Raw genomic sequence first — 26,179 nt, forward strand, 5'->3', positions numbered from 1 at the left:
CTGCTATAATTTCCAGCACCTTTAACATACTACCGTTCCCAGGATTCTTGGAGGGAAGCCATCAGCTCTAAATGTATGGTGTGTACACAGCCTTCCTAGTTGGGTTTAATAGAAATTAATGTATAACCAGTGATCTTTTCATAATTGGCAGAAACACAACTTAAATGTCCAGTGTCTATGAATAGTTTACATTTTATAAGCTTTTATCTATGTGCAATTAACACATTTATTTAATCAATCAATACATTGTGTTGAAAGGATATAATAATTCATACTGTTCAGGCTGTATGAAAGCTGGGTAATGGAAAACTAATTAAAAACATATTGAACAAAATGACTAGTGTATATTTTGTTCCATAAGAATTAAGAATTGCATAATATATTATATTCTAAATTCTCAACTTGGCCTAGGAGAACAATAGTTCAAATGTATGCCAAGTTTTAGTGAAACCATATTTTTTCTTTGTAATATATGCTGCATCCTGTGAAAGAGTTGTGCAGGACACAGGAATTTATGGCACAGCATTATTGGCTGATAGTATTGCCAGGTTCTCATCTGGAGATGATGGCTGTAACATTTTCGCTGCCTTTATGCTGCAATCTTATGCACAGTTACTAGGAAGTAAATCTCATTGAAATCAATGGGACTTACTTCTGAATCAAGATCCACAGAATTCTGCTGTTAAACTCCCTTGGATTTGCATGGGAGTAAAGTACTTGATCCAATCAGTGTTTTATTAATCTAGAGGGAGGTCTGCTTTACATACAACAAATAACAAAAATATACAAAAAGGGGAAGGAAAAGTGTACATGTGTGAGTGGGTGCCTTTTAATGAGTCCGGGATGAGGATTGATGTTGCTATATGAATCATAATTATTAATTACAGTAAAAGTGGAGATATTCAAAAATGTACCTTTATGCTGGTTATCCCTAAAAAAGCACAAGTTCAAATCTGTTATCATTTGTTGAGTCAAACATGTGGACTTCTCCTTCCAGTGCACTCCAATCTTATGCAGCATTTAACTTGTTATCAAGGATTGTGTTTTCATAATTCCCATGACCAGAGATACTCTGGATGTCGCAAAAGTTGTCGTGTATTTTATTGTAGTAACCTGCCCTGGCACCTTGTGGCTAATGGAAGATAAGGAACCTAATAAAACAAGTAACTGTATTCTACATCACAGAGGACAGGCCTCTTATCTGAAAGGCTCTTGTCCAAATCTGGATCAAAGATGAGTCCTAAGAAGGAAGAGCAGGGGCCTTGAAGAGTTAGCACCTGAATAGCACAGGAACATGCCTTGTACTGAATGAGACCATTGGTTCATCTAGCTCAGTATTGTCTGCACTGACTGACAGCACCTCTCCAGGGTTTCAGGCAGGGAATCTCTCCCAGTCCTACTGTAAATAGTATATGCAAATTTCATGCAAATATATCTCCTATTTTGTCCTCTGTTTAAATTAATTTCCTTTGGGGGGGGAGCATGTGGAAGTAGCTGCCCCAAAACAAAACCAATTGGTTTGGGCTCCAAGATACTAAGCTCTAAAGAAAGAAGAGTCCCTGCAGTCATCCAAGAGGTCCGTAAGGCAGTAAGATGGCTGCCTCCAACTTTGTTTCAGCTTCAAGTGTCTGAGGTTTTCTGTGTTTGATTACCAATATTTGTCTATCTTCTTTGTAAATCTTGGCATACCTGCACACCTGTCTCATTCACCTTCTTGCCTTCCCCAGTGAGTTCCTCTTCTCATCTGCTCCTCTGTGGACAGCCAATAGTCTTCTCAAGGTGGCTGTTTGATTTACTCTGTTGCCTTTCTTTTCCCTACCACCTCATTTTAACATCTCCAAATGCCTCTCCTTGACAATCAGCATTGCATCGTGATCTTATGTACCTTGCAGTTATTTCCACAAATCTGTAGAATGCATTCCAATATAATTTGCCAGCACATTATACTCCTTGCTTCTGACTTTATTATATTAATGCTGGTTGTATTTAGAGTAATGTTTAAATCCACATACAAAAATTGATTATCACCATTACATGGTATATCACAAATGTTTTTCATCTGTTCTGTATTGATTCCAATACAACACTGATTCCAATGTTGATTCCAGTGTAGAATTGGTCAACTAGGAAGCTGGGTAAAAAATATTTCCACCACATCAAAGCTAGGGTAAAGGCTTACTTATTTATTTTAGTATCCCAACTGAAAGGTGTAGGAGAGAGTACACTTCTACCCAGTAACAAACTTATTAGCACTGAAATTGGGAATTCCAGGAATTATAAAATTTCAACTTGACATTTCTTTGGGCAAGTCTGGCCATTTCTCTCCAGGTGTTGTATAGGTGAGAGACAGAGTTATACACATAATAACCCTTAGGGCAGTCTGCTTTGCTGTGTGCCAAAATTTAATTTTGCCCTTTTAAAATAGAAGCCAGTACCATCACACAGGCCAAACCAATTCAACAACAATTTAAGTCAGGTTTATTACAGTGCCCATATTTTTAAATCATCTGGACATTAAGAAATGACGCAGCCATAGAGCTTCACACTGCACCAGACTCATTGCCCACCTTTCTTCTCAACCTGCTTCAATGCAGGATGTACAGTGTCTGTATTTAATTTTAGACCTTGACATCTTTCCCCCAACAGTGTAGTTGCTGCTTTCTCCAGGTTTGTCCCCATGCTGTTTGGGGGCTGTGTAAAGTTCTGTCCCTGTGGTTTTTCTAACTCCATGTATAGCATGCCATGCAAGTGATATGTGACCCCTCAGGCCTGTAATTTACAATATGTACTAAGGCTGTTATAGAAACCACATGACCAGAACACATTCCATGGTCCACAACTGATATGGAAGCAACTAATGGAGGTAGTGACAGTTACACTATTCACTGTAAATGGATGCTAACAGAACAGACAACAATTCTGTAACAAAAGAGGCTGGAGAGATCTGCCCTGCTGCATATTTAATTATACTGCTTTCCACTGAGTGCTGTTACTGCTGAAAAAAGGAGATGTGTTTACATTGCTGCCAAGAACACAGATGAGATGTTTATAAGGGGATCCAATTAATTTCAAAGTTAGTGATGTGCCAGCACCAAATCTGTGTTCACTTTAGAATTTGACTAGGCTGTTCCACAACTAAAGTCCAGTTCTCATGGTATATTTTTATTTTTGCATACGAATATTCCTGATCTTAATATGTAAAAATGTATGTGTGTTTACTGGTAGGTAAGATCCACTTTCCTCTGAAAAGGATGTTTATATTGACTTGTAACAACTTTACATTCAATGGAGAACACTACCTGCAACTACAAGGCACAGCTATGGGGACTCACATGGCTCCATCATATGCAAATCTCTTTATGGGTAAACTTGAACAGGAGATCCTCAAAAAGGCCATCAACAAACCACTTATATGGTGGCGATACGTTGGCGACATCTTTATGGTCTGGACGAATGGTAAAGAGAGTTTGGAACAATTTAAAAATTACATCAACTCTATCCATCCCTCTATTAAGTTTACATTTAATAGTACAAATGACAATCCGCACATCCCTTTTCTGGATGTCCTCCTTACCATTGAAAACAACAAAATAGCCACTGATCTCTACAGCAAACCCACTGATGCCCACACCTATTTAAACTGGAAATCCTGCCATCCTAGACATATAAAGAAGAACATTGTGTATAGCTTAGCTCTGAGAATCAAACTTATTTGCAACACTGAAGAGAAATACCAGAGAAGGATCAGTGAACTTAAAGAACACCTTCTTCAAAGAGGATATTCTCCACATATTATGAATTGCAACATCCACCGAGCCTCCATTCTGTCCAGAGAAAACCTCCTCCATCATACTGAGGTGTCAAAGAGCAGACAGCAACGGATTCCATTTGTGGTAGATTTCCATCCAGCATCTCCTAACTATCACCAAGCAATCAAGGAGAGCTACCCATTGCTGGCAAACTCTGAACATCTTACCAGAACCATCAGCAGGCCTCCTGTTATAGCATTTCGCCAACCTCCTAATTTGCGCAGTCTGTTGGTGAGAGCTGTGCTTAAGCCACCTATCACCAATCCAGGGTCTCATCCTTGTCACTCCAAATGCTGTATCACCTGTGTGTACCTCAGGGAGACAGCCACTTTTACAAGCATTAGGACAGGCAGGACATATTACATCAAACAGAACATCACCTGCAGATCCTGCAATATAGTTTACATCATCAAGTGCAAAAGACCAGGATGTCATATCCAATACGTAGGAAAGACCACAACTGACCTATGCACGCGTTTCAGGAACCACAAGTCGGCAATTTTGACAAAGTGGAGCAACCAGTTGCAAAGCATTTTAACATTGAGGGTCACAGCCTGTTGGACTTTTCCATTACTTCGATAGAGATGCCAGCAGATCCAGCAGCATTGACCAAAAGGGAGAACTTTTGGATTTACTCTCTGGACACATTGGCACCACATGGCCTGAGCCTGGAGGACAGTACCACCACTACTTAGCTTCTGCAAATGAAGCCCCTCTGAGCATTCCATCCTCAAAGCTCTATAACTGCCACCTTGGTAACAGCATTTGTATGTTGGCAGCTGATGAAGGTTTTGTTAATATGATAAAAACCTCTGTTTGGTTAATCACAATTACGTTCATATATATATGGACAAGAGGCTAGTGTAAGGACAGAATATGGAGAAACTGATTAGTTCCCAATCTGAAAGGTGTGAGACAGGGGTGTATTTTATCACCCTATTTATTTAATCTATATGCAGAACATATATGGAAAGCGGGATTGGACCAAGATGAAGGAGGTGTAAAAATTGGAGGGAGAAATATCAAGACATGATTCACTAGAAAAGACAATAATGCTGGGAAAAACAGAAGGGAGTAGAAAAAGAGGAAGGCCAAACAAGAGATGGATTGATTCCATAAAGGAAGCCACAGACCTGAACTTACAAGATCTGAACAGGGTGGTTCATGACAGATGCAATTGGAGGTCACTGATTCATAGGATCGCCATAAGTCATAATCGACTTGAAGACACATAACAACAACAGTGCATGAAGGATATTTTTTTTAATACATATATATGTACACACAAACACACATATATATGTAACTCTAAGTTGGACAGAGTGGGAAATAATGTAGTTTCATATGTAAAATGTTGAAATTTAAAATGGTAAGAGTATCTTATAATTTTATGTAATTTATAAATATTTAAATATTTATAAAACTAAACATAGAAGATTAATTGCAGGTTATTTGACCTAAAATGTTCAGAATACTGCTCTTGCCTCTGTTTCAAGTGGCTGTTTTAGCTTTTAAAAAGGACAGTATATAAACTGATCTACAGACAAAATTAAAAATAAGAAAAATGTTGGTTGAAGATAAAATGCAAATAAGTTAAATTAAGACCACTGGTGATAAGTATCCAAATTGTATATATCACTTCCCAGTCAGTTAAGCAAAACTGCTCTGTCAAAAGAATAAATTTAATAAAGGGAATGGCAGGATAAATGACAAATAATGTTAAAACATACTTCGCTAATGACCAAACTCCTGTACTGAGCAATAAATAAAATCTAAACTTCCTAACAAAAGGGTTTTAGAAAAGTAGTTAACGTATAACTGAATAAGGAAACAGTTTAATAAGAGTTAGTATTAAAACTCACTGCTGACAGCCAATAAAGCTAATTTAGTAATACTGCAGTCCTACTCATGTCTACTCAGAAGTAAGTCCCAGTGAATTTGATGGGGCTTATTCCCAAGTAAGACTCAAAAGATTACTAGCGAGCTTCCAGTATTTGCCCAGCTAGCTGCTTTTTCCTGCCACCTACTAGTTGTTTGTGTCTCGTGCCACTCCTATGTACCCCCACAGCCATCTTGGGGATTTCACTGTGATACTCAGTGTATATGAAGCAGCCATTACACATATCTGAATCTGCAAACACTTATAATGCATTCCTGAAGATGCTGACAGGATGGGAAAAAATTAGAAAGAAAAAGCAAAAATTGCAGTGCACAGATTAGGTGTCCACAGCTTGTGTGTCCAATAGACAAACAGCTAGGGTGTCCAAGTGAAAAAGAGAGCAGGGATCCCACATATGCGAAGAAGAAGAATTTCAGCAGATCAAGCTACACCTGCTTAAACTCCCTCTTCTACATAACTATTAAAGGTGTCAGAGTCTTAGCCTCTTTTTCACTTGACCACCCTACTAGTAGACATTAAAATACAAAGATACAGCCCCTGCCCCCATGTTAATTTTGCATGTGCTACCCTTTACTGTTGTGGATTTTGAAGTGGCATCTTGTCTAGTGGAATGTCATTAGAATATCTTAAGTTTCACAGGAACATTTTTTATTTTCCTTCTCCCAGAGACCTCAGAGTGGTGTTTTAGCTGACAACAACCCAGAGAGGTAGGATGGATTGAAAGAGTGTGACTTGCTTAAAGCCATCTGGAGAGCTTTGAGGCTTATCACTGTTTTGAAAGTGGGTTTCCCATGTTATCCACTGTACCAAATTGCCTCTTTCATTGTAGGGGCTGGGGTTGTTGGCCACATATCTACACTGAATTCTGTTTGTATTAGTCATTGCTGGTCTTGCTACACATAGCATCATGAAGTGTAACTCCATCACAGTTTAATTATTTTAAATTATTAAAAATGTATTTCCTGCTTTTCCTCTCCAAAGAAAGGAGACATCAAATGTGGCTAACAACAAATATAAAGTATTGTTAATAAGCACACGAACAATAATAACTTGTAACCCAACCAAGCCAAACAGGCTACCCATCCTATACAGCAGCCCACTAGGACTTGGTCTGACTTACTTGTGCTGTCTTGCTGGAGCTGCAAAACCAGAGGGAGGGGTGGCGTTTGAGTATCTTGACAGGTTACAGTGTACATAGAAAGCTGCCACGTACAGTCAGACTATTAGCTCATACCATCTATGCTGACTGGCAGTAGTGCTCTGGGGTTTCAGAAACAAGCATTTCCCAGGAGATTATAGCCTGCACTGAGCTTCATGGGTCACAAAGTGCACAGTCAGTACCCTACAGGCTTGTTTACAATTATTTGCTAGGAGATCGCTACATTGCAGGACAGGGTGCTACAGCTACAGTGGTGATCAGGTATAATCAACAGCTGGGCAGGCAGAGTATTTTTCCCCTAGCTGGTGCAAATGTAGCCTGAGCCCTCTAACAGCAATCTACATGCAACAGACCTGCTGTTATAACACTAGTTTTTGCATGTAAGAATATCCTAGTTTAAAAAGAAAGTTAGATTATACAGCCATGACAGTGGCGGTATAGTATAGCCAGCATGGATTTTTCACATTCCACAATGTTAAATTTAAAATACCCCCCACATACCATTCTGATCTTTCCCATAAGCTCATTTCAAAACAAAACCTTACAAAACTTATAGTCCTGAACCCAGAAATGCTTGCTTAACAACCCTCTCAATTTTCATGACGATACACAAAACAGAGAGAATAGAGAGTTCAAAGTTTAAAGAGAGAGGAAAAAAACTCAGAGCCCTTTTGAACTTTTTTCTCTGAGAGTTCTCATAATCTGTTGAAATTCATTAAAAATCAGCCATGTACACAGAAGACCTGTAATCCTGTTACTAACCTTGCCCCATACTCTGACCTTCATAATTAAAAACCAGCCATGTATATTAGTGAATATATCAATAGAGCCAGTGTGGTGTAACGGGTATGGTATTGGACTATGGCCTGGGAGACCTCCCCACCCAAATCCCCAATCAGCCATAAAGCTCATTGGGCTAGTCACTGCCTCTCAGCCAAACCTACCTCACAAGATTGTTGTGAGAATCAAATGGGGAAGGGAGAACCATATATGTGCAGAAGTGTGTATGTGTGTGTTTGTGTACACACACACAAATAAACAGAAAGCAACATTCCATTAGTATGGGGGAAATGATTCAGGACTGCTAGGTTTCAGGTTAGAGATTAAATTATGATTGCATGGTGGCTTTCTTTAGCTTTGTTTTTGGGTGCATTAGGAAAGTGATGGGGAAATGCACTGAGAGGTATGGAATGAACAAATTAACAGAAAGCCATGTAATACTCCACAAGCAAATCAGGATGAATGCTCATTGTTGTACAACCTCTCCCAAAGTGAATCAGAATTAATGCTCAATAAAGACCAGATACAATATAATCTCTGCATAAGCAAATCAGGATGAATGTTCAAAAAAACAGGTTGTCTGGGCTCATGGTTGGAGAGAAAATATCACAAGCTTGAGGAAAAATACCCTCAAGATTGGCCTAAAATCCTAAAATTATCCTGATTAGGATTAGTATAATATTGTGTATTTCTAATCTCAGGGATATTATTGGCTAACACCCAGGCCTCAAAAATGGAAACAGAACCCTGCCAGAAGTGTCTCCCTCTCCCCTCCCCCTGAATTTACAGAGAGAGGCCCTGGCTTAGCTAAAGTTGCTCATAACCAAGTCCCAATGGACAATTTTAATCATGACTAGTTTGAATTCTGTTCAAAGAAAGCAATAGGGTTTAAGGCTATCAAAATGAACTTTAGCTGGTTTGGAGTCATGGGTGTGTACCAGATGTAAATCAGTTGAGTGACTGGCTACAGAAGTCCATAGCCAGCCATTTTGCAGTATGAGGGAAGCTTAAGTGTATGCCAGGAGCATCAATGTAGAACAGCCGGAACCTAGATTCAGGTAGACTAATATGGTGAATATTAATTATATTAAACATAATAAAGTATTACACACACACGTTTTTAAAATGGCTAGTGGTGTTCATTTATTATCTCAGTTCTTATGCTTGTCATTGACCCAATTCAGACAACTGACTCACCAAAACCCTGTTCAAATATTCTACTTCATGTGATTAACCATGTGTGAGAGAAGACCCCAAAAGGGCTCATGTGATAAGGTTTTTTGCCTTGTCACACATATTTGCTCCACCCTCTGCATTGAGAAAAGAGTGGTAAGATTTCCCCCTTGCCATCACTTTTAATGTGTGCTAAAAGCTAGAGGATCTTATCAAATGTTAAGATTTCCCCATGATAGTCGAGTGACAAATTGTTCGTCTCTATGCACCTTACCTTTTGCCCAACAAAACACTAGAAGGTAAGAGCAGTTGTACATCTTGGTCAGCAGTTGGGTAGAATACTGTCTGCTGTTTGCTTTATTTTATATCTCTGTACCTTCCTTTTTACCAGGGCCCTTGGTCCTTAAGTTAAAGGATTTTGGGTACTGTTGGCCTGTACACGTGGCAGGTTTTGTAAGATTTGACTTTTATCTGTACTGATGTGTTCTTAAGGCTTTTTAAAAACAATTGGTTTTAGTGTTTTATTGTTCTTGTAAGTTGCTTTGGGTCTCATTTGCTAGGAAAGTGACTAATAATAATAATACAGGTCAAAGGTCTACAGCCTTTTTAATGGAAACTAAACATTCAGAGAAGGATCTGAAAATATCATTGAGGAAGCTAGTCATCCCCCCCCACACACACACTTTGGTTCTGTATATGTCTCCATTCTGCCTGTAGTGGTGAAGGTGCACTGGGATCTGAGTCCTTAGTTAGTTTACAACGTGTGTGTGAAAGATACAAACAGCAGCTTCTGATAAATATAGGCAGCAATGGAAACACTGGTAGGGACGGGTGTAACATGTGAAGGAGCAATGTAAGTGAGCAACTGCTTACTTCTTATTGCAGGGCTCAAGGGGGCATATTAAAGCTTGTATGGCAGATATGGGGAACCTTTGGCCTGTCAAATGTTGTTGAGCTACAACTCCCATCATCCTTGGTCATTGGCCATGCTTGCTGCGGCTGATGGGAGTTGTAGTTCAGCAACATCTGGCGGACCAAAGGTTCCTCAAGCCAGCAGTATGCCACCCGCGAGTCCCTCAGTAGAGGATAATTGAATAGGAGAGGGCTGTTGTGTCTTGCAATGGATAATCCACCGAGGGACAGAAGTTGTGGAAAAGGAGTTCGAAGTGCTTAATGCCTTCGTCCTCTCTCGGAAACTAATTGCGCCGCCTCCTGTCACAGCAGCCTCAAGAACCATTTAAGTTTTGCAATTTCAGATTCAGTCGAGGATTAATCAGTGCCTTTCGAGGTCTGAGAAAAAGGCGACGTCTGAGTTTGACCTCGGCTGAAGCGAGCTGCTGCTTTCGCGCTCTGTTTCTTCCTTCACTTAAAAATGGGGGGAGGGGCTGAGGTCAAAAAGAGGTTAAAATTAACGTTGAGGTTGTATGGAGACCCGCTCCTAACAGTAATTTAGTCCTAGATTTTCTCGGATGCCCTTCCAGTTCGTATTTAAGCCATGCCTCCAGGTCTCTGCAGTGATTTATGGGGGTGGGGGATGACCTGAAAGAAAGGCAAGAATTGTGCGGGGGTTGTGTCGCAAAAGGCAGGAACGTGTCGGCTTGCAGACCAATTCTAGTTTTCACCCGTATTGCGGCCATAACTGAAAAGTTTCGGCTTTCCCCTTTTTCATCGCACAAGCAAAAGCCGTGGGGTGGATTGACGGAGGCGCTGAAGCAACAGAGGGGGTTGGCGTCTTGTGCGTTACGTCTGTTTTGTTTTAAGGCACTGTGAGCTCTAAGGTGCTCGTGGCCCTTTAAGAGCCCGAGGGAGCGAGGCTGGATCAGAGCGCATAACCACAGTGCCTGTGCCTGAGTGGGATAGGCTGCTTTGGCAGGGATGGGCTGGGAGGAGTCCTCTTGCATCTGCAATCTCTGGACAGGGAAAGAGAGAAGAGGGTAGAACGAGGGGGGAGGAAGAGGAAGCAAAAAGAAAAAAAAGGCAGGCAGGCGCCGAGGGTGCTGTGTGCCTCAGGCTTGACTATCCTTAGCAGCACAATCTGCTCTTCTTTGCAACCGCTGCTTTTAAAAGTTTGTACGCTTTGGGCAGGAGCATTGACTGCACCAACCTCCTGGAGGAGGGATTTATTTCGTCTTATCTTTCCTTGCACCTCAGCCCAAGATCTGCACTCCCCCACCCCTTAATTTTGTTGTTTTCTTCTGGGGTTCGGGTTGCAGAGGACCTAAGCTATGCCCCGGAAGAGTATCTTGGAGGTGAAGGTGCTGGACGTGCAGAAGCGGCGAATTCCCAACAAACACTATGTGAGTGTGTGTGTGTGTGTGCGTAACCAGCGTTCGGGTGGGGAGTAGTATTGTGAGAGCACTTTGAATTCTTTAGCCGTTCATCTTCACATGGGAAGCAAAGCCTCTGCACTTGATGAAGCTGCTGTGCTAGGATCTTGCATAGGGACCTTCCCTGTGGTTTTGAGAGTAGGGCGGGGGCGTTGGCTGCAGCTACCTAGCAAGAAGGCGAGGGGATCCTCTCTCTGCAGTCGCTTCTGTGTGGTCTTCTCTTTTCCCTGCTTGATCCACTATGAGTGAATGTTGTCACTGGAATAGTCTGTCTGTGCATATACTGTAACTTCCTAGCAAGTCAGGCAGGAAGTTCTTGCTGCCTGAGTCTGTCTTTCTTTTCTTTCACCACTGTTGATATTAGAAAGGCAGGATTGTACATGTTGACCAGCCTATCGCTTACATCTTTAGCCAATGCTTTGGATGGTCCCCTCGTGGGATGGAGAGGGTTATACCTCCCTTGGTGTTTGTTTTAATAGTTTGCTTGAAATTTTGAACTGCTGGAGGGGAATCTGGAGAGCAGCTGCTCTCCTGGCAAAGAATCTCTTACATGGGTCTCTCAGAAAGGAAAGTAGTGGTTTTCCTGCCAGGTTCCTGTTCCCAGCTATGAATTCAACAGTGTGCTTTTATAGAGAAGGCAGTCTGGTTGCCCCATTATTGGTACAGTGTATTGTGTGGGAGGGAGAAGTTTGCTCAGATTTCAAATCTGGCAAGAAGACCTCTGGTATTCCCTGCTTTTGTGCCCACTCTGCTTTGCAAACATTGTAAGGCTGTGGGAACCTGGCTGCTATGTGTCAACACTGTCAGATTCTGTTTGGAGTGCGTATCCATTGGGGCTGGTGACTGGCGGGCTGGATACTGCAACTTGTCATTTCCACTAAACCAGGGCACATCTGCTGAATGGCAAACACCTCCTCTTCTTTCAGGATCTCTTTTCCCACTTCTGATATTCTGCTTATTGCTTGATAAATCCTTGGGTTAAGCATTTAGCGCAGTACAAATACATTATAGATTGCGGGGGGAATACATTCTCTACCTGCAGAGTTGTTTGGCAACTTTCACGCTGTTAAAGAATCCATGGCAATGTTTAATTCATTCACAGCAGAAAAAATAGAATCCATAAGAGGTGAAACTGTGCAAGGAGAGCCTTCAGAGACAGGAGGTTGTGTTCCACATATGGGAACGTGATTGTTCTGAGAATAATGCAAAGGGAGTTGAGTAGGAGGTGGTTAGGATGCAGAGGAGAACAAGGAGTGAATGGTAGTATAGGATGAAACAGGAGTAGAGAATACAGATCTTTTACTTCCATATCCTCATACGCTGTAGTAGATAGTACAAACGAGTATGGCAGTCTCTTACTGTACCCACTTCTAATGGTGTAGATGTATGGATACTCTTCCATTGCACAGAACTCTTAATTATCAGAAAGGATTTCTTCCCTTTTTTGAGATAAATAGCTGTGGCATTGTGATGGTTTTCTGATTTTAACTGTTCTCAGTAACAGTGGCCTTCAGTGTATACTTTGCTTTACAATTTCTTTAAAATCTGATTTTTAAAATTCTATTACATTTATATCCCACCTTTCAACAAAAGAACTTAAAGTAGCATGCAGGGTTCCCCCCTTTATCTGCACAACGTAACTGTGAGGTTGGCTAGGCTGAGAGACAGTGACCTGCCTAAGGTCACCCAGTGAGCCGCTGAGACGAATTGAACCTGATCTCCCCACTCCTTGTCTGACCTTCCAACATGGTGGCTCTTCAGATGTTGATTGACTCCAGCTTCCATGAGCTCTAGCCAGCGTAGCTAGTGGTCAGGAAAGATGGGAGTCATTGTCCAAAACCTCTGGAGGGCACCAGGTTGAGGAGTACTGCTCCAGCCACTATACCACGCTGATAATCTACTAAATTTTAATACTGAAGAAGGGAAAGAGAGAGAGAGGGAGACAAAGGATAGCAAGGGGTGGATATGATTTACAGTACAATCCTATTCTTGTCCAACAGAGCTTACTCCCTACAAAGTATGTTTAGGATAGCAGCCAAAATGCATTTAACGTGCTTAGAATTGGCTACATTTGGAGATGAGGTTCTATTTACTTCAAAAAGTTTTCTTGCTTCATCTAGATTGCTGCTGCTTTCTGTAATGCCTGCTTTGTAAAATGCCTTGCTTATGACACAAAATTGTTTTATGTATCTTATTAGATTGGGGCAGAGTTAGGTCTTTTGCTCTTTGTTGTTAATATTTTTTTCTTCAGTTTGTATACTGCCTTTGCACCAAACATTGCTGTAATGGTGGACCCAACCCTGCTTTCAAATGTATTCTTGAGTTGATTGGAACAGGTTTCATAGTCTTCGGAAAGGTCTGCCAGTGACTACAAATAGCGATTCTACTAGCTGTGTTCCAGTTCTGTCTGGGACATCAGAGGATGGAGAAAATGCATAATCAAAGGGAAAAAGATAGTAGGGTAACCAATGCTGCTGTTACATATATAGACACATGGGAAAAAGTGAGACATTTGGGAAAGGATAATCTTAGAAATTGTATCTTCTGTTGCCCACAGTGCAAGACTCAGTTTGGTAGTATAGCTCTTCAGTTCAAATATACATAAGATTTGATTGACATACCCTAATGACCTGTTGTTATTGAAACGAGGCAATCTTGTTTTCTAACTCACTATAGAGTTGGACAGTTGCTTGTGTCTTGCGGTCTGTTCATATGCAATGGCAAACCATGGTTGGCACTGCAGAAACAAGCTCTGTAATTTTGCACTCCCTCCTCCCTTTGAGAACATTAATTAATTCCTGGTTTGTGGCAAACCATAGAATGCTGTTACATCCAAACTTGCAAACTCTGGTTTGTACACTTTACTTATTTATGCAATTTATAGACTGCTTTATAATGGAAGTTCTCCTGGGCTTGCACAAACTATTGTTTGCTTGTTCAAATGTGACAACTTACTATGGTTTGCCACCCAACAGGAATTAATGGTGCATTCTTCTATAGCACCAAACCATGGTTCGGCACTCCGCATGAACCAACTTCAACTCCTTGAGTTCATGATGTATTGAGGCTCGTTTGCCCTTGACCTCAGTATGTAGTCTGTCTGTGTATGGGAACAAGCCTTGGTTTGTGCTTTCTACCTTCACTGAATGTAATTTGCAGTCTGTATGCTTAAAACTCCTGTGTGGGTAGGCCCTTCTGTTATCTTGCCAGCGTATTTTGCAGTGATGTATGGCATGAGTGTGGTCTGCTTCTCTAGGTATTTACTTATAGAGGCCCCAGTTAGTTCATGTGCATAGTGTGGGAGGGTGTATAAACTTGAGGTTCTGCTTGAGGTCCACAGTTTTGCTCACCAGTCTTCAGTTTGAAGATGGGGATGAGAAAGGGATTGTTACCCCACCCCCCAAAAAACCCTCCAAACATGGCCACATTGGCAGTGGGGAGAAAAGGTGAACTAAGCCCCTTGGATTTCCCCCCCCCAATCAAAACAAGGTCTACCCCAGAGGAGAAAGCTGTGTTTGGTCATTTTGGTGGTGATGGGTTAATGATGCACTCAGAGTGCCTCAGCTGGCTGGCACTAAAACAAGTTGTTGGTTCCCTCTCCCATCTCTGAAAGTTTGGAGTTGAAGGAGGAGCAGGTTCCCTACCTCCCATTGAGTTACAGTTTAAGGTCAGGGACTTATGTTTCAATCCCCTGTGAATACTTATTAGGTAATGGGACTCATTTCTGGGATTGTGCTTCAGGGGAAGGGCAAGATCCTGGCAATCAGATATCTTGGCTTGGCTGCCAAGGCCAGCTAAAATTTGTGGAGCCCTGCTGAGACTCATTTGCATATTCTTAATTGTGTGCTACCTACATGCTGGGATTGCACCTTGTGAAAAACCAGTTTTCATACGAACTGCCCTCTTGTATCAGACCAAATATCCATCTGGTCAAGTATGCTGTTTCCAGTTGCTAACCATATGCCTCTTTGCGTTTATTTATTTATTGAATGTATTAGTCGCCCATCTGGCTGGCTGTCCAGCCACTCTAGGCGACATACAAAATAGTAATAATTGTGGCTTTGGATAGCAGAAGCAAAAAGTAAGGTGGGAAACACATTTCATGTGAGCAAATGTGTGTTCACAAACAGCACTTACTGTGGGAAAAGCTGGAGGGAGTGCTTATGGATTCTTTCCTAGCAATGCCTTGCTGGCTGTTTCTTTTTAAAAAAAAACACCTTGGTTAGTTTTGATTTTTATTGTGTAGCCCTGCTGGAGAAAACAATGTTCTAAAAATATGTGACTAGGGAAGCATTTGTTGAGGAGAGCTGATGAGCAGGGAAAAGGGTTAAGATTCTTTTGGTACTGATTCTCCCCTGCAAATACCCCACCCCTACCCACCCCACATACATTAGTATTAGGAGATATATGGAGGTAACCCTGATGGAGTGGCTCCCAAGCCTATGTAGCATGTGGATCTTCCCTTAATGCTGTGTATTTTTCCCTTACCTGCCAAGATTACAAGGATTTCTGCTGGCCATATATCTCCAATGAATTCATTTAGTTATGTTTAGCTCTTTGATTGTATACTTAGGACTGTTTGCATGGAGCAAAAATATATTGCACGAACTGGACTTGAGACTCATTGTTGACGCAGATTTTTTCCTGTCTTGCCCTTTTCCTCCAGCTACTTATGATGGAAAAAATATTGACTTCTCCCTCTTGGAGTAGCATGAAAATGGTTGGTGATGTCATAATTCTGCTAAAAATTACTGCTCTAAGTGAAGGATTAAAAGTTGCCTTCCCTCTTGGCAACTTGCAGTCTTCCTCTTCTTCCAGAAATGGAAAATATCCACCACAATTATTCTTGCTCTCATTTGATTCCTCAGAAGGTTTTTTAACCCATTTAAAAAGAAAATGGACTTGTGATTGTGTAACTGAGCTTTGACAATCATTGAACTAATATCTATGTTATGGTTGATTTGTCATCTACTGCTGACCATTGCACCAAGAAGAGAGCTTTGGTCTTTCTCTTCTACCTGAACTAGCAGTCTTCCACCCCATTTTTAAACCTTCACATATGCGTTCCATTGATCCCAACAACTGAAAATACAAGATAAGAATTCTTTTGGAATGTATAGTTCCTGCTTTGCAGCTTGCCTTATATTTCCATCTTTTGAAGGGGAACTGTAAAAATAAAGACCAATTTAGGAATCTTCGTTTGTCTCTGGAGCTCTATTATTTTTGTTTGCTTTTGGGGACTTTGGAACCTCCCCCCTCCCTTAAATTGATGTGAGTGTGCCATCTACCTCCAAACTGAACACATCTCTAAACATGTTATTATCTTAAGAGACTTTGTTATGAAAGTTCTGTGCATTAAGAGATCATCTGCAAGGGAATATGTGACTACCTTCCTGTTTTGTTACCTTTGCTGTTTCTTCATCGGTGACATTCCAGCGATTCTGGAACTCAAGTACCCCACTCCTGACAATAGTTGTTTGGAAAGAATTGGAATTGTTCAGGCAGGCTTCAGAACTGGAATGAATCGCAAGGCCAGTTCATATGGCGAATTTTTTCCATTTGATCATGTATAGTTGTACTTGGATACATGACCACATGGAGAATGGTGAACCAGGCTGTACTCATGGGCAACGAACGTGCAGCCATCTCTGTGTTCAGCTGCTAGAAAAAGTGCAGTTGCATTAGTGGGGAAATTGCTGGCTTTTTTCATGCACAGTCTTGTTACATTAACCTTTCTACCATGAAGCTCACTGGCTGACCAATGCCAAAGTGATCTCTTAGCCTAAACTGCCGTACAGGGTGGTAATTGGGATAAAATTGGGAAGGATTATATATACTGCTGCCTTCTGCTGTTTGGAGGAATAAATGTATTTTTGAGAAAATTATGTCCCTGTTTCTGAAATCCTGTGAACTAGATTAAAGTTGAATGAATGGGAACACTGTTTCCCTCTGAATCTGTACATAAGAACAAGACAGATGCCCAAAGACAGTTAATTATAAACACTCCAAACCTATTTTCACAACAATAAGTGGGGATGATGAGACTGAGTCATCTTGCCGTTGACTACTTATAGGCACTTTGTGTGAGGTTAGAGCCAACTGTAAATATGCCTGTTACGACTTCAGCTGCTTTGAGCATAAACTTGCCTTTCTCTTCCATAAAGGCAGTTGCTTGATATTCATGAGTTTGGAAAACTCCCTACTTGCAGAGTGCCATAGTCTGACCTAGAAATGACAGAACAAAACTTGCACTTATTGCTGTGGAAAGTTTGTATTTTTCAATTGAGGGACAGGAATGGAGACAATGGTTTTCAGAGAGAAGGCTAATGAAGATCTGTTCTTTAGTAACTTTTGCTGCTAATTTATGGAATTCTAGAAAGATCTTTTTGAGGCTCTGTTACTGTGCACATTTATGTCCATGGTGGCCGTAACATAGTGCTGAGTAACGCAGGCATATAACTTGTATTTTGTCCCTGCCCCATCTAATAATATCTAGTTAATGAATTAATGTGGTACATATAACTGTGGCATTAGGATGTACATTGTACTTCTATCAGCATGTCTCTCATTTAGTTAGAAATTATCTTTTTTTCTGCCCAGCTGTGCTCGCTCAGTTAAATAATCTTGTTAAACTTCCCAGGGAGTAAGATCTTATATTCATTATGGAGCCCCCCCCCTTTTTTTTACTGTTATTAGTTTTTCTACTCCTCACCAATTGTTCTGAGCATTAAATATCTGTCTTTTGAGAACAGAGTCTCATTCCTGCAAGCCTCTTTGTCAATAAAAGATCTTGCATGTTTCCCCAATATTAACAGATAGACACAGTTTACACACAATGCTAAACCAAACCATGGCTTAGCATGAAGAAACAAACGTGGGTTCCAGGATTGAAGGTTATGGCCACTATGCTCCTCCCCTGGTCCTCTTCTACTGTGCTACCTGGGGCTACACTATGTCTTGGCTTAGCATTGTGTCTGAACCCAGATGAACTTTGACCTGGTTTAATTTTGTAATGGTACAGTATACCTATGCTGTATTTTTTATATATATTGTATTAGGATTTCTATATAATTTGGAGAGATGTTGGCAACTTACCTCTTCTGGCAAATGATTGTGAACCCCCAGTTGGTTTACTGTTGAGGGCCCTCCTGAGTACTTTTGCGCAATGTTTTTATTTTGTAACTTCCCACTAGACAGATACTATATTTTGCCTTGAAAAGGAAAACTGTAAATTGGAATAATTTTTAAAAAAAGATTTCTTTGTAGTATCCTTTCAGTAACTAGTGATAGTAGGATGTACTTGTCTAGGAAGCAGTACCTGTTTTTTTTTAACTTCTCCATTTCATTAATTTGTCATTTTCAAGCTAATGCTATCCTCTCGTTCATGTAGCAGTGTGGCATCTCTGCAGTGAGTTTCAGTTGCATTTTGTGAGACTTGAGCACAGTTGCATTATTCTGCTTCATCACTCATTTTGAGATAGTGACAGCAAGAGCCCTATAACCAAGTTCTGGAAAGGCAAATAAGGTTGGAAATACATGGTACAAGCATAAAAGGGAGGTGGGGAGCAAGCTTATTTCTCACAAAAACTGAAGAATACAGCTTACACATTTTGTCTCGTATCTCAGATTTTACAAATGCTAGGAACACACTTTAAAACAAAGAAAGCTGGGGATCTGACAATTACGGCTCATCTGGATGGGGGCAGTTGTCCCCCCCTCGGTGGATGCCTATGATCAGAAGGCATGCCAGTTTCTCTTATAAGTGCATAAGGAAAGCAAAGGCAAAGTCCATTTTGCAGCATGATAGTGGTGCTTCTGCCTGCATGGCTCCACATACTGTTGGCATGGTTATGGATGTAAATGCAAGTCCAAATATTCCAATTAGAAGAAACTTCCAGCAGTACTATACATTGCAATTTAGAGGATATATATTGCATGCATGGAAATCATCTTGATGCATCTGTAGGTACCTGTGAGGTGTGATTCTGTTCTGTATCTTAGTTACTGGGCTCATTGATGACATTGGCTGCTTATCTTTAAAAAGGGCATGGAGGCCTTCCAGAGTAGCAGTATGTACATGCTATATGATTGGAATGTCAGAGGAGAAAAAGCTTAGAAGAACCGACTGTTTAGTCTGAAGAAACAAGTGCTTGAGCAGTGACTTCATGAGAAGAAATCCATTTGGAAGGTCATAGGGTGAATTAGAAGCATACTTGACTGCAGGATAACAACACTTAAAATGGAAACGGGAAGAGAGGGTGTGGTTGCTTCTTGGTAGAGGCAAGTTAAGATGGAGTCAAGGTATCGGATCTGTTTCATGGTGAATTAAACTTTTTTTGCCATCTCATGGCTGATTATTAACATTTTATCTTGATCTGATGAATGGCTCAACATCTGTTTGGTCTATAGAACAACTTGTATTCAGAGATCAGAACTTCTGACCTGGGTTGCCTAATAGTCTGAAGACAATGAGTCTGGGAGGAGTGTATGTGGGGAGGAGGGGGCAAAAATACAAAATTTAGTACCATGGCTGTATCAGACCTCAATTAGTGTCTGGTTTTCTCAGTGGCAGCTTCAAAAAGAGGACACTCTCTCACTCATTTGCAGCGTGTGTACAGCTGCTGAGACTTGAAGGGAAAGAGTCTCTGTTAAGACTACAAGACCTACTGTCCTATGTCTGTGCCCTTAATCCTCTCCAACACAGTACAATCATATAATCAAAGCACTAGACACTTATTTCTTTACAAAAATATCAGTAAGTTGGTTCCTTTTCTATAGGAACCCTTGCATGGCATCAGGAATATGATTAAAATAGATATAGATGGCACATTATGTTGCTCCACAACTTGCAGAAAGAAGGGGACGATAACATGGTTCTGTATTTAGAGCTGAGCTATGAGCTTATGTGAAGGGAGGAAACAGAGTGATTTGTCATTGTGGTTGGACTAAAGGGTTGGCAGTGCTAGACTTACAGTGGTACTGGGAGACTCTGGGAACCTTTCTCCCTCTGCAACAGCAGATAAAGGGTTACATTTTTGGTAGCTGTTTTTCCTCTAATAATGCTAATGAAAAAAAATGGAAATGGACTGCCTTCAAGTCGATCCCGACTTATGCTGACCCTATGAATAGGGTTTTCATGGTAAGTGGTATTCAGAGGGGGTTTACCATTGCCTCCCTCTGAGGCTAGTCCTCCCCAGCTGGCTAGGGCCTGCTCAGCTTGCCACAGCTGCACAAGCCAGCCCCTTCCTTGTCCGCAACTGCCAGCTGGGGGGCAACTGGGCTCCTTGGGAGTATGCAGCTTGCCCACGGCTGCACAGGTGGCAGGGCACGTAACCCCTGAGCCACTCACTGTGGGGGTGATCTTTAGCTGTCCCTTGACACCCAGGAGACACAAGCAGGGATTTGAACTCACAGACTCTGGACTCCCAGCCAGGTTCTCCTCCCCACTGTGCTATACCAGCCTTAATAATGCTAATAAGTAGATGTATACATTGGAAACTAGCTTTTGATGGGTGTCTTAGTAATGGAGTTTGCTAGTGATGTTATTCTGGTAATGAATGATGGATGAGGAAAGTAAGTAATTGAAATATTTGTTTTTAACATATGGGGGCTGATAAAATGCTTCTTTTCTAATATTATGCATGCACCGTTCTGAGCCACAGTTAACCCTGTTGAGATATGCTGATTTTTAGCACTGGCATTTTATGCAGTGTGCAACCAAGCCACTGCACTGTGTGAATTACAAGGCTGAACATATGTAAGTATGCATCCAAAGACATATTGGCTCATGAATTGATGCTTGTGCAGAAATTGCTGGAGTCCTCTTTTGTTTTGATAAGCTGTGAGATGAACTGAAGTCCCCAAAGACCTGGCAGAAATTTTAAATAGGTTCTTTGTAATGTGGACTTTGGGTGATTTAGACAGTTGTTTGGTGCTGACCAACACCAAGCATCAGATAAGCGTTTGGTAGTATAAGAAGCTGTGAGACAATGCATGTGGCCTGGTGCTCCTTCAGCAGTACTGGCACTGTGTAAACTTACACCTGGTCCTCAGACATGCTGCACAGCTGCTACCCATGGAAATTCAGAAATGAGAGCACAGCTGCAGCATTACTGTTCTGGATTTCCATTCTCTAGGTAGACAGGAAATGGAGGCGTTGTCTTCCAAACAAAACATGGGATCACTGATTTATGATTTGCATGGCTTGTCCTGGTAAACCTAATGTTATATTTAGCCCCCCATGTTGAAGTATTCAAATTTTACTTTCTAGAAGGATACTGAACCCCACTTGTGTACACTTAAAATGCACTGGTTATAAGGATTTAAAAAGTCAGCAGCAAATAAATTGAAGGGATTTTAAGAAGAAATCTGTGCCCCCAAAAGTCCAAGTTCTTGGTCAGACTCTAGTATTGTTGGTGTCCTGTGCTGTGTCTTCCTGTTACGGGCTTAAGTCCATCTGCTCTGCTCCTGTTAAAATGTTCTGGCACTTGGTTCCCCTCTTGATAACATTGGGTGTTGATGATGCTATGTTGATGCTACATTTGATGAACTTGGAAGATTTCCCTTGACTTCTGGTGTAAGTTCATATTGAAAGTATCCTGTGGCTTCAAAAGTGGAGGAGGCAAGTTTGTGACTTGCTGGTTTTTTCCCCTCCCTGTTGAGTTGCTTTGAGTAGCAGTTTTTTCTGACAGCTCTGTTACAGTTGGACAGATACCATTTGCATTTCTCTAGCAGCCTGTCACTCTTGGCAGTTTTCCTTTGCGCTATTTTTTCCAGCCCCTTTTCCTTCAATATGTGCTTGTTACAGTTTTTCAAAGGACATGGAAGATTGGGAGGGAATTATGTTATGTAGATGAGATCATACAAGAAGTTCTCTATGAGGAACAGTCTTCTCCCAGCCAGAACTTATCACCCAGAAGGATATTTTTCTTCTTTATACACAGTAAGATTTTAATTTATCAGGGTTTAAGCTTGACATGACAAAGACTTAAAACCCAATTTGGTTAAATTCCTGTCCTGCTCTGATTGTTTGTGCAAATAACGTGCAGACATATTTTATATCTAAAATAACTAATTAAACACATAATTAGCAGGAGACAGCACCTCCTGTCTACATTGGTGATCAATCATACTAGCGTTTCAGTACTGCTTAGTTTTTTACTAGAACCTCAAGATCCACCAACCAGAGCTAGGTGATAGAGACATATTCTTAGAATTAAAGAGCAATGACTACAGGAATTTGTTTTGAATACCACAACTTCCACACACAGAATCCACTTGCGGTTATCTTCTCCCCAGCTTTCTTCACTTTTTTCAGCAGCATAATTAGTGATGACAATGAGGGAAAACATTTTTTTCTTGCCATTGTTAAAGATTTGGGAGTTAGAAGTCGTCAATCTATTGCAAATCACTCTGATCTACCATTAGATTCCAGTGCCCCCACCCTGTCTTAGGACACTGTTATATCGTAGGTAGGAAAGAGTAAAGGGTTCTTCTTTTCTCTCCCCTCCCCCAGCGTACCTTGCTGTATATTGCAGGGAGGAGAGTTTTTATCCTCATGGTATGCATTCCGCTTGTGACCCTAATGGGTGTTAAAGCACACCAATCCCCACCGCTGTTTTTTATTTCTGTTTTATGCAACTAACATGCATTTAGAGCTCAGTCAGTGCTGGAGTTGACCACTGGAATCTTCATCCAGCATTAGAGTTAACTTTTTATTATTTCAGACAGCATATTTGTTATCTTGGCACTCTTAGTCGCATCTATATTATAGCTTTACCATTATAAAGTTATTGCTTCCAAGATTAAAATGGATCAGATGTTACTACAGCAATAGGTGAATTGTCAGGATACAATCTCTTTCCATTTGCCCTGGTCTCTTAACAAAGAAACTGTGATAATATGATTCAAAACTCTTTATTAGTCTATATCATTGCTTTTAACTATCTCCAAATGAAATGTGGAGGAGGATTGGGGCTAAAATTGTGCTCTTTCCTGAATTACACCAACCTGAGATCTAATTAAAACTATTTGGATATGAATTGATGACTTGGGATCTCAAGAGCTACCCTAGGTATGCCCCAGAGCTAGCCTATACCCAGGGAAATGTTTTAATTCATTGCTTATTGCTTCCCTCCATTTTGAAAAGTTACCAGCCATAAGTGGAGGATGCGGGACAGCTGTTAAAGAAATAGAATCCCAAAGCTACCTTAGGCAAGCAGAACTTGCCTAAGGGTGGTGGACATATTAAGATGGTCCTCCCCAGAGACTAACGGAATCCACTGGATTCCTGAATGCCCTGGGAGAGTTCCCAGTAGATACAGCAGGTGACCCTGTTGAAGCCCTTGTCATGCTGTGGAACAGCGAGGCGCATTGGGCTCTTGACACGGTTGCCCCTGAGCACCCTCTCTGGCATTGTGGAGCCCAGTTTGCACCTTGGTATACCACTGTCGCGCCCAGGCTGAGACTCAATGACCAGACTCAATGTTGTAAGCAATTCTTTCTTTATTAAGGAGATCTCAACGTTATATTTACTGCGCTTCATGCAAACCCCTATTCTAAATCACTAGTATCCCTAACTACCTAATCCTGCAGCGTTGAAAGAAAGTTGACAGAGCAAAGTTTTCCCGCCTCTGCGACCCTTATGAAGGAGGGAGGCGGTCGCGTAACCTCGCGCTTCTCCTGAGAGATTCCCCGCCTCCCCCCCTTTTCTGCTCATCCTTCCTCTGCCTTCTTCGGGCTCGAGGAGACGGGGATCCTTGGGCCCCTCCCCTTCCGAAGTGCTGACTTCCCTATCCAGCCGGGGGGGGGCGGAGAATGGAGAGCTGGGTGCCGGCTTCTTCCCAGGACTGCTGGGTTGAGGGGGGGTTTAGGAATCCTCCTTCTTCCGTCTCCTCCTCCCATCCCCCTCCCTGCGGCACGAAAGGAGGCGTGAGAACTGGTAGGGATGAGTCTTCGTCTGTTGGAATTCCAAGGTCCCTAACTGTCTGCATCTCTCGCTCGTCCCCTTCCTCCTCACTCCCCATCTGCAACTCCTGGAATCCCAAACCCCCTCCCCACTTTCTCCTAGGGCATCCTCAGGATCTCGATCGGAAATCCCGACAACCGGACTTCCGGGAAGGGTGACTTAGCCTGTGCCTGCTTTTGAGACGGGCTCCTGCCTCAAAAGAAGCTTATTCAGATATATCAGTCAGTTTTTTCTTTTTTTTTTGACTGATTAAACTTCTCCCGGGTAGGGAGAAACGAAGAGATTAACCTCAAAGCCTATTTTTGTTGGGACGACCAGATCTCATTAATTTATGGGACGAGGTCCAGCCGACGGAGGTGGGACGGATTTTTAACAGCAAGCTCTATCTGATAAAGCGAACGTTCACCTTATCTTCTAAGAGAGAACGCACTAACAGGCAAGCACCCTTCTTTCTATATTTTTCTTTTACTTGACTTAAATTGTTGCTGTTTAAAAGAGATTTGCCAGATTGATCAGTTTTTGACATCTCACTGGGGAGCCATAACTTCTCTCTGCTACGCACTAATTAATAGCTTATCTCTGTTTTTGTTGCAAAAAGCTGTCCTGGATTTGCATTCTAAAGATATACACAGAAGAGGGATTTCTATTCCAGATTTTTATTTTGAAAAATATTATACTGTTTTGAGACTACTCTCTTTTTGGTCTATTTTATTTTGACGAATCTGTTTCTTGACGATTGCCATTAATTGTTTCGATCCTGGGAACTGCATTTTGTTTACTTAACTATTGGAGAGATAAGGCTGTCTGCTCTGTTTATACTGTGATGTCACCAAGTTTGGAGTATTAACCCAATTGTTGCTGAAATAAGAAGTGGTTTTCCTATATTTTTCTTTTAAAATGGCAATTAAGAAAGTGGCTGAAAATCTGGAAATAACTATGTTTCAGAAAATAATGGATGAGATTGAGATAATGAAAATTGAATTGAGTAAAATGAAGCAGGAGATTAAAGATATAAGGGTCCCTGTGAGAGAGGTGACCCTGGAAGGGGTCCCTGTGAGAGAGGAGACCCCGGAGATTGGAACAGGGGTCCCTGTGAGAGAGGTGACCCTGGAGACTGGAATAGGGGTCCCTGTGAGAGAGGAGATCCCGGAGATTGGAACCAACGTGGAACAGGAACAAGATTTGGAGTCTATGGACTTTAGAAATAAAATCTATTGTTTGGAACTCAATGTTATCTCTGAAGAAATGAATGAAGATTCTAGAGATAAAGTTATCAATGGCATGGATAATCTTCTGGACTGGAATGATGTGATGGAGCCCAATATAGAGAAAATCTATGGAATTAACTGCAGCCATGTGACAATGGAAAAACTTTTAAGAGATGACCCAGTGTATTTTGAAAAAAAGAACAGAGATATGATTTTACAGCAGTATTTCAGCAACCTATTCAGAATGGATGGCAAGAAAATATTTGGGATAGAGGTAATCCCCATCAGACTCTTACTATATGACTATGGCTTTGACAGCAAGATTATTATGGAATACTGATAATGGAAGATTGGATATTGAAATTACTGGACTTAACAAGACTACTGAAGATGGAAGATGGAAAATGGAACTAATAGAGATAATAGAACAATGGCTACTGAAATTATTGAACCTAACAGATTCTGATGTGATGGATTAATTGAAATGTTTATTTTGACTATGGTTATGACAATAAGATTATCATAATTAGTAATGAGATGGATTAATCGATATGCTTATCTGGAAAAAAAAATTGATAGATATATTTCTTAAAGAATTGAAACCTCTCTTTGACTTTTTGTGGAAAGAATAAAGTAATGTTTATGAGATTTGATGATTAAGTAAGATAACTACTGGAGGAAAGTGATTTTATAATATGACTTAAGAGACAGGATTGTTATATATTATAGACTTATAACTGATTTGATCTTTGACAAATGGGAAGTCAATATTTTACTCTTTATTTTTTATTTTTGTTTTTTCTTTTTTTTTTTTTTCTTTTTTTTCTTTTTGTTTAACTATTTTTGATTTTGTTTT

General features: G+C 41.0%; 1 protein-coding gene across 2 annotated transcripts in view; it reads left to right on the plus strand.

Annotated features, from left to right (window-relative positions):
• The first annotated feature begins 10,594 nt into the window (after positions 1-10,594).
• SH3PXD2B (SH3 and PX domains 2B) overlaps positions 10,595-26,179 on the plus strand; it is a 148,913-nt gene continuing 133,328 nt past the window's right edge. For both annotated transcript variants that reach the window (XM_061616894.1, XM_061616895.1), the window contains exon 1: positions 10,595-11,118. In XM_061616894.1, the coding sequence (XP_061472878.1) occupies positions 11,047-11,118 (72 nt within the window). In that variant the 5' untranslated portion in view covers positions 10,595-11,046. The remainder of the gene's footprint in view (positions 11,119-26,179) is intronic.

The sequence above is a fragment of the Rhineura floridana genome, chromosome 3, assembly GCF_030035675.1.
Source record: "Rhineura floridana isolate rRhiFlo1 chromosome 3, rRhiFlo1.hap2, whole genome shotgun sequence".
Classification (NCBI taxonomy): Eukaryota; Metazoa; Chordata; class Lepidosauria; order Squamata; family Rhineuridae; genus Rhineura; species Rhineura floridana.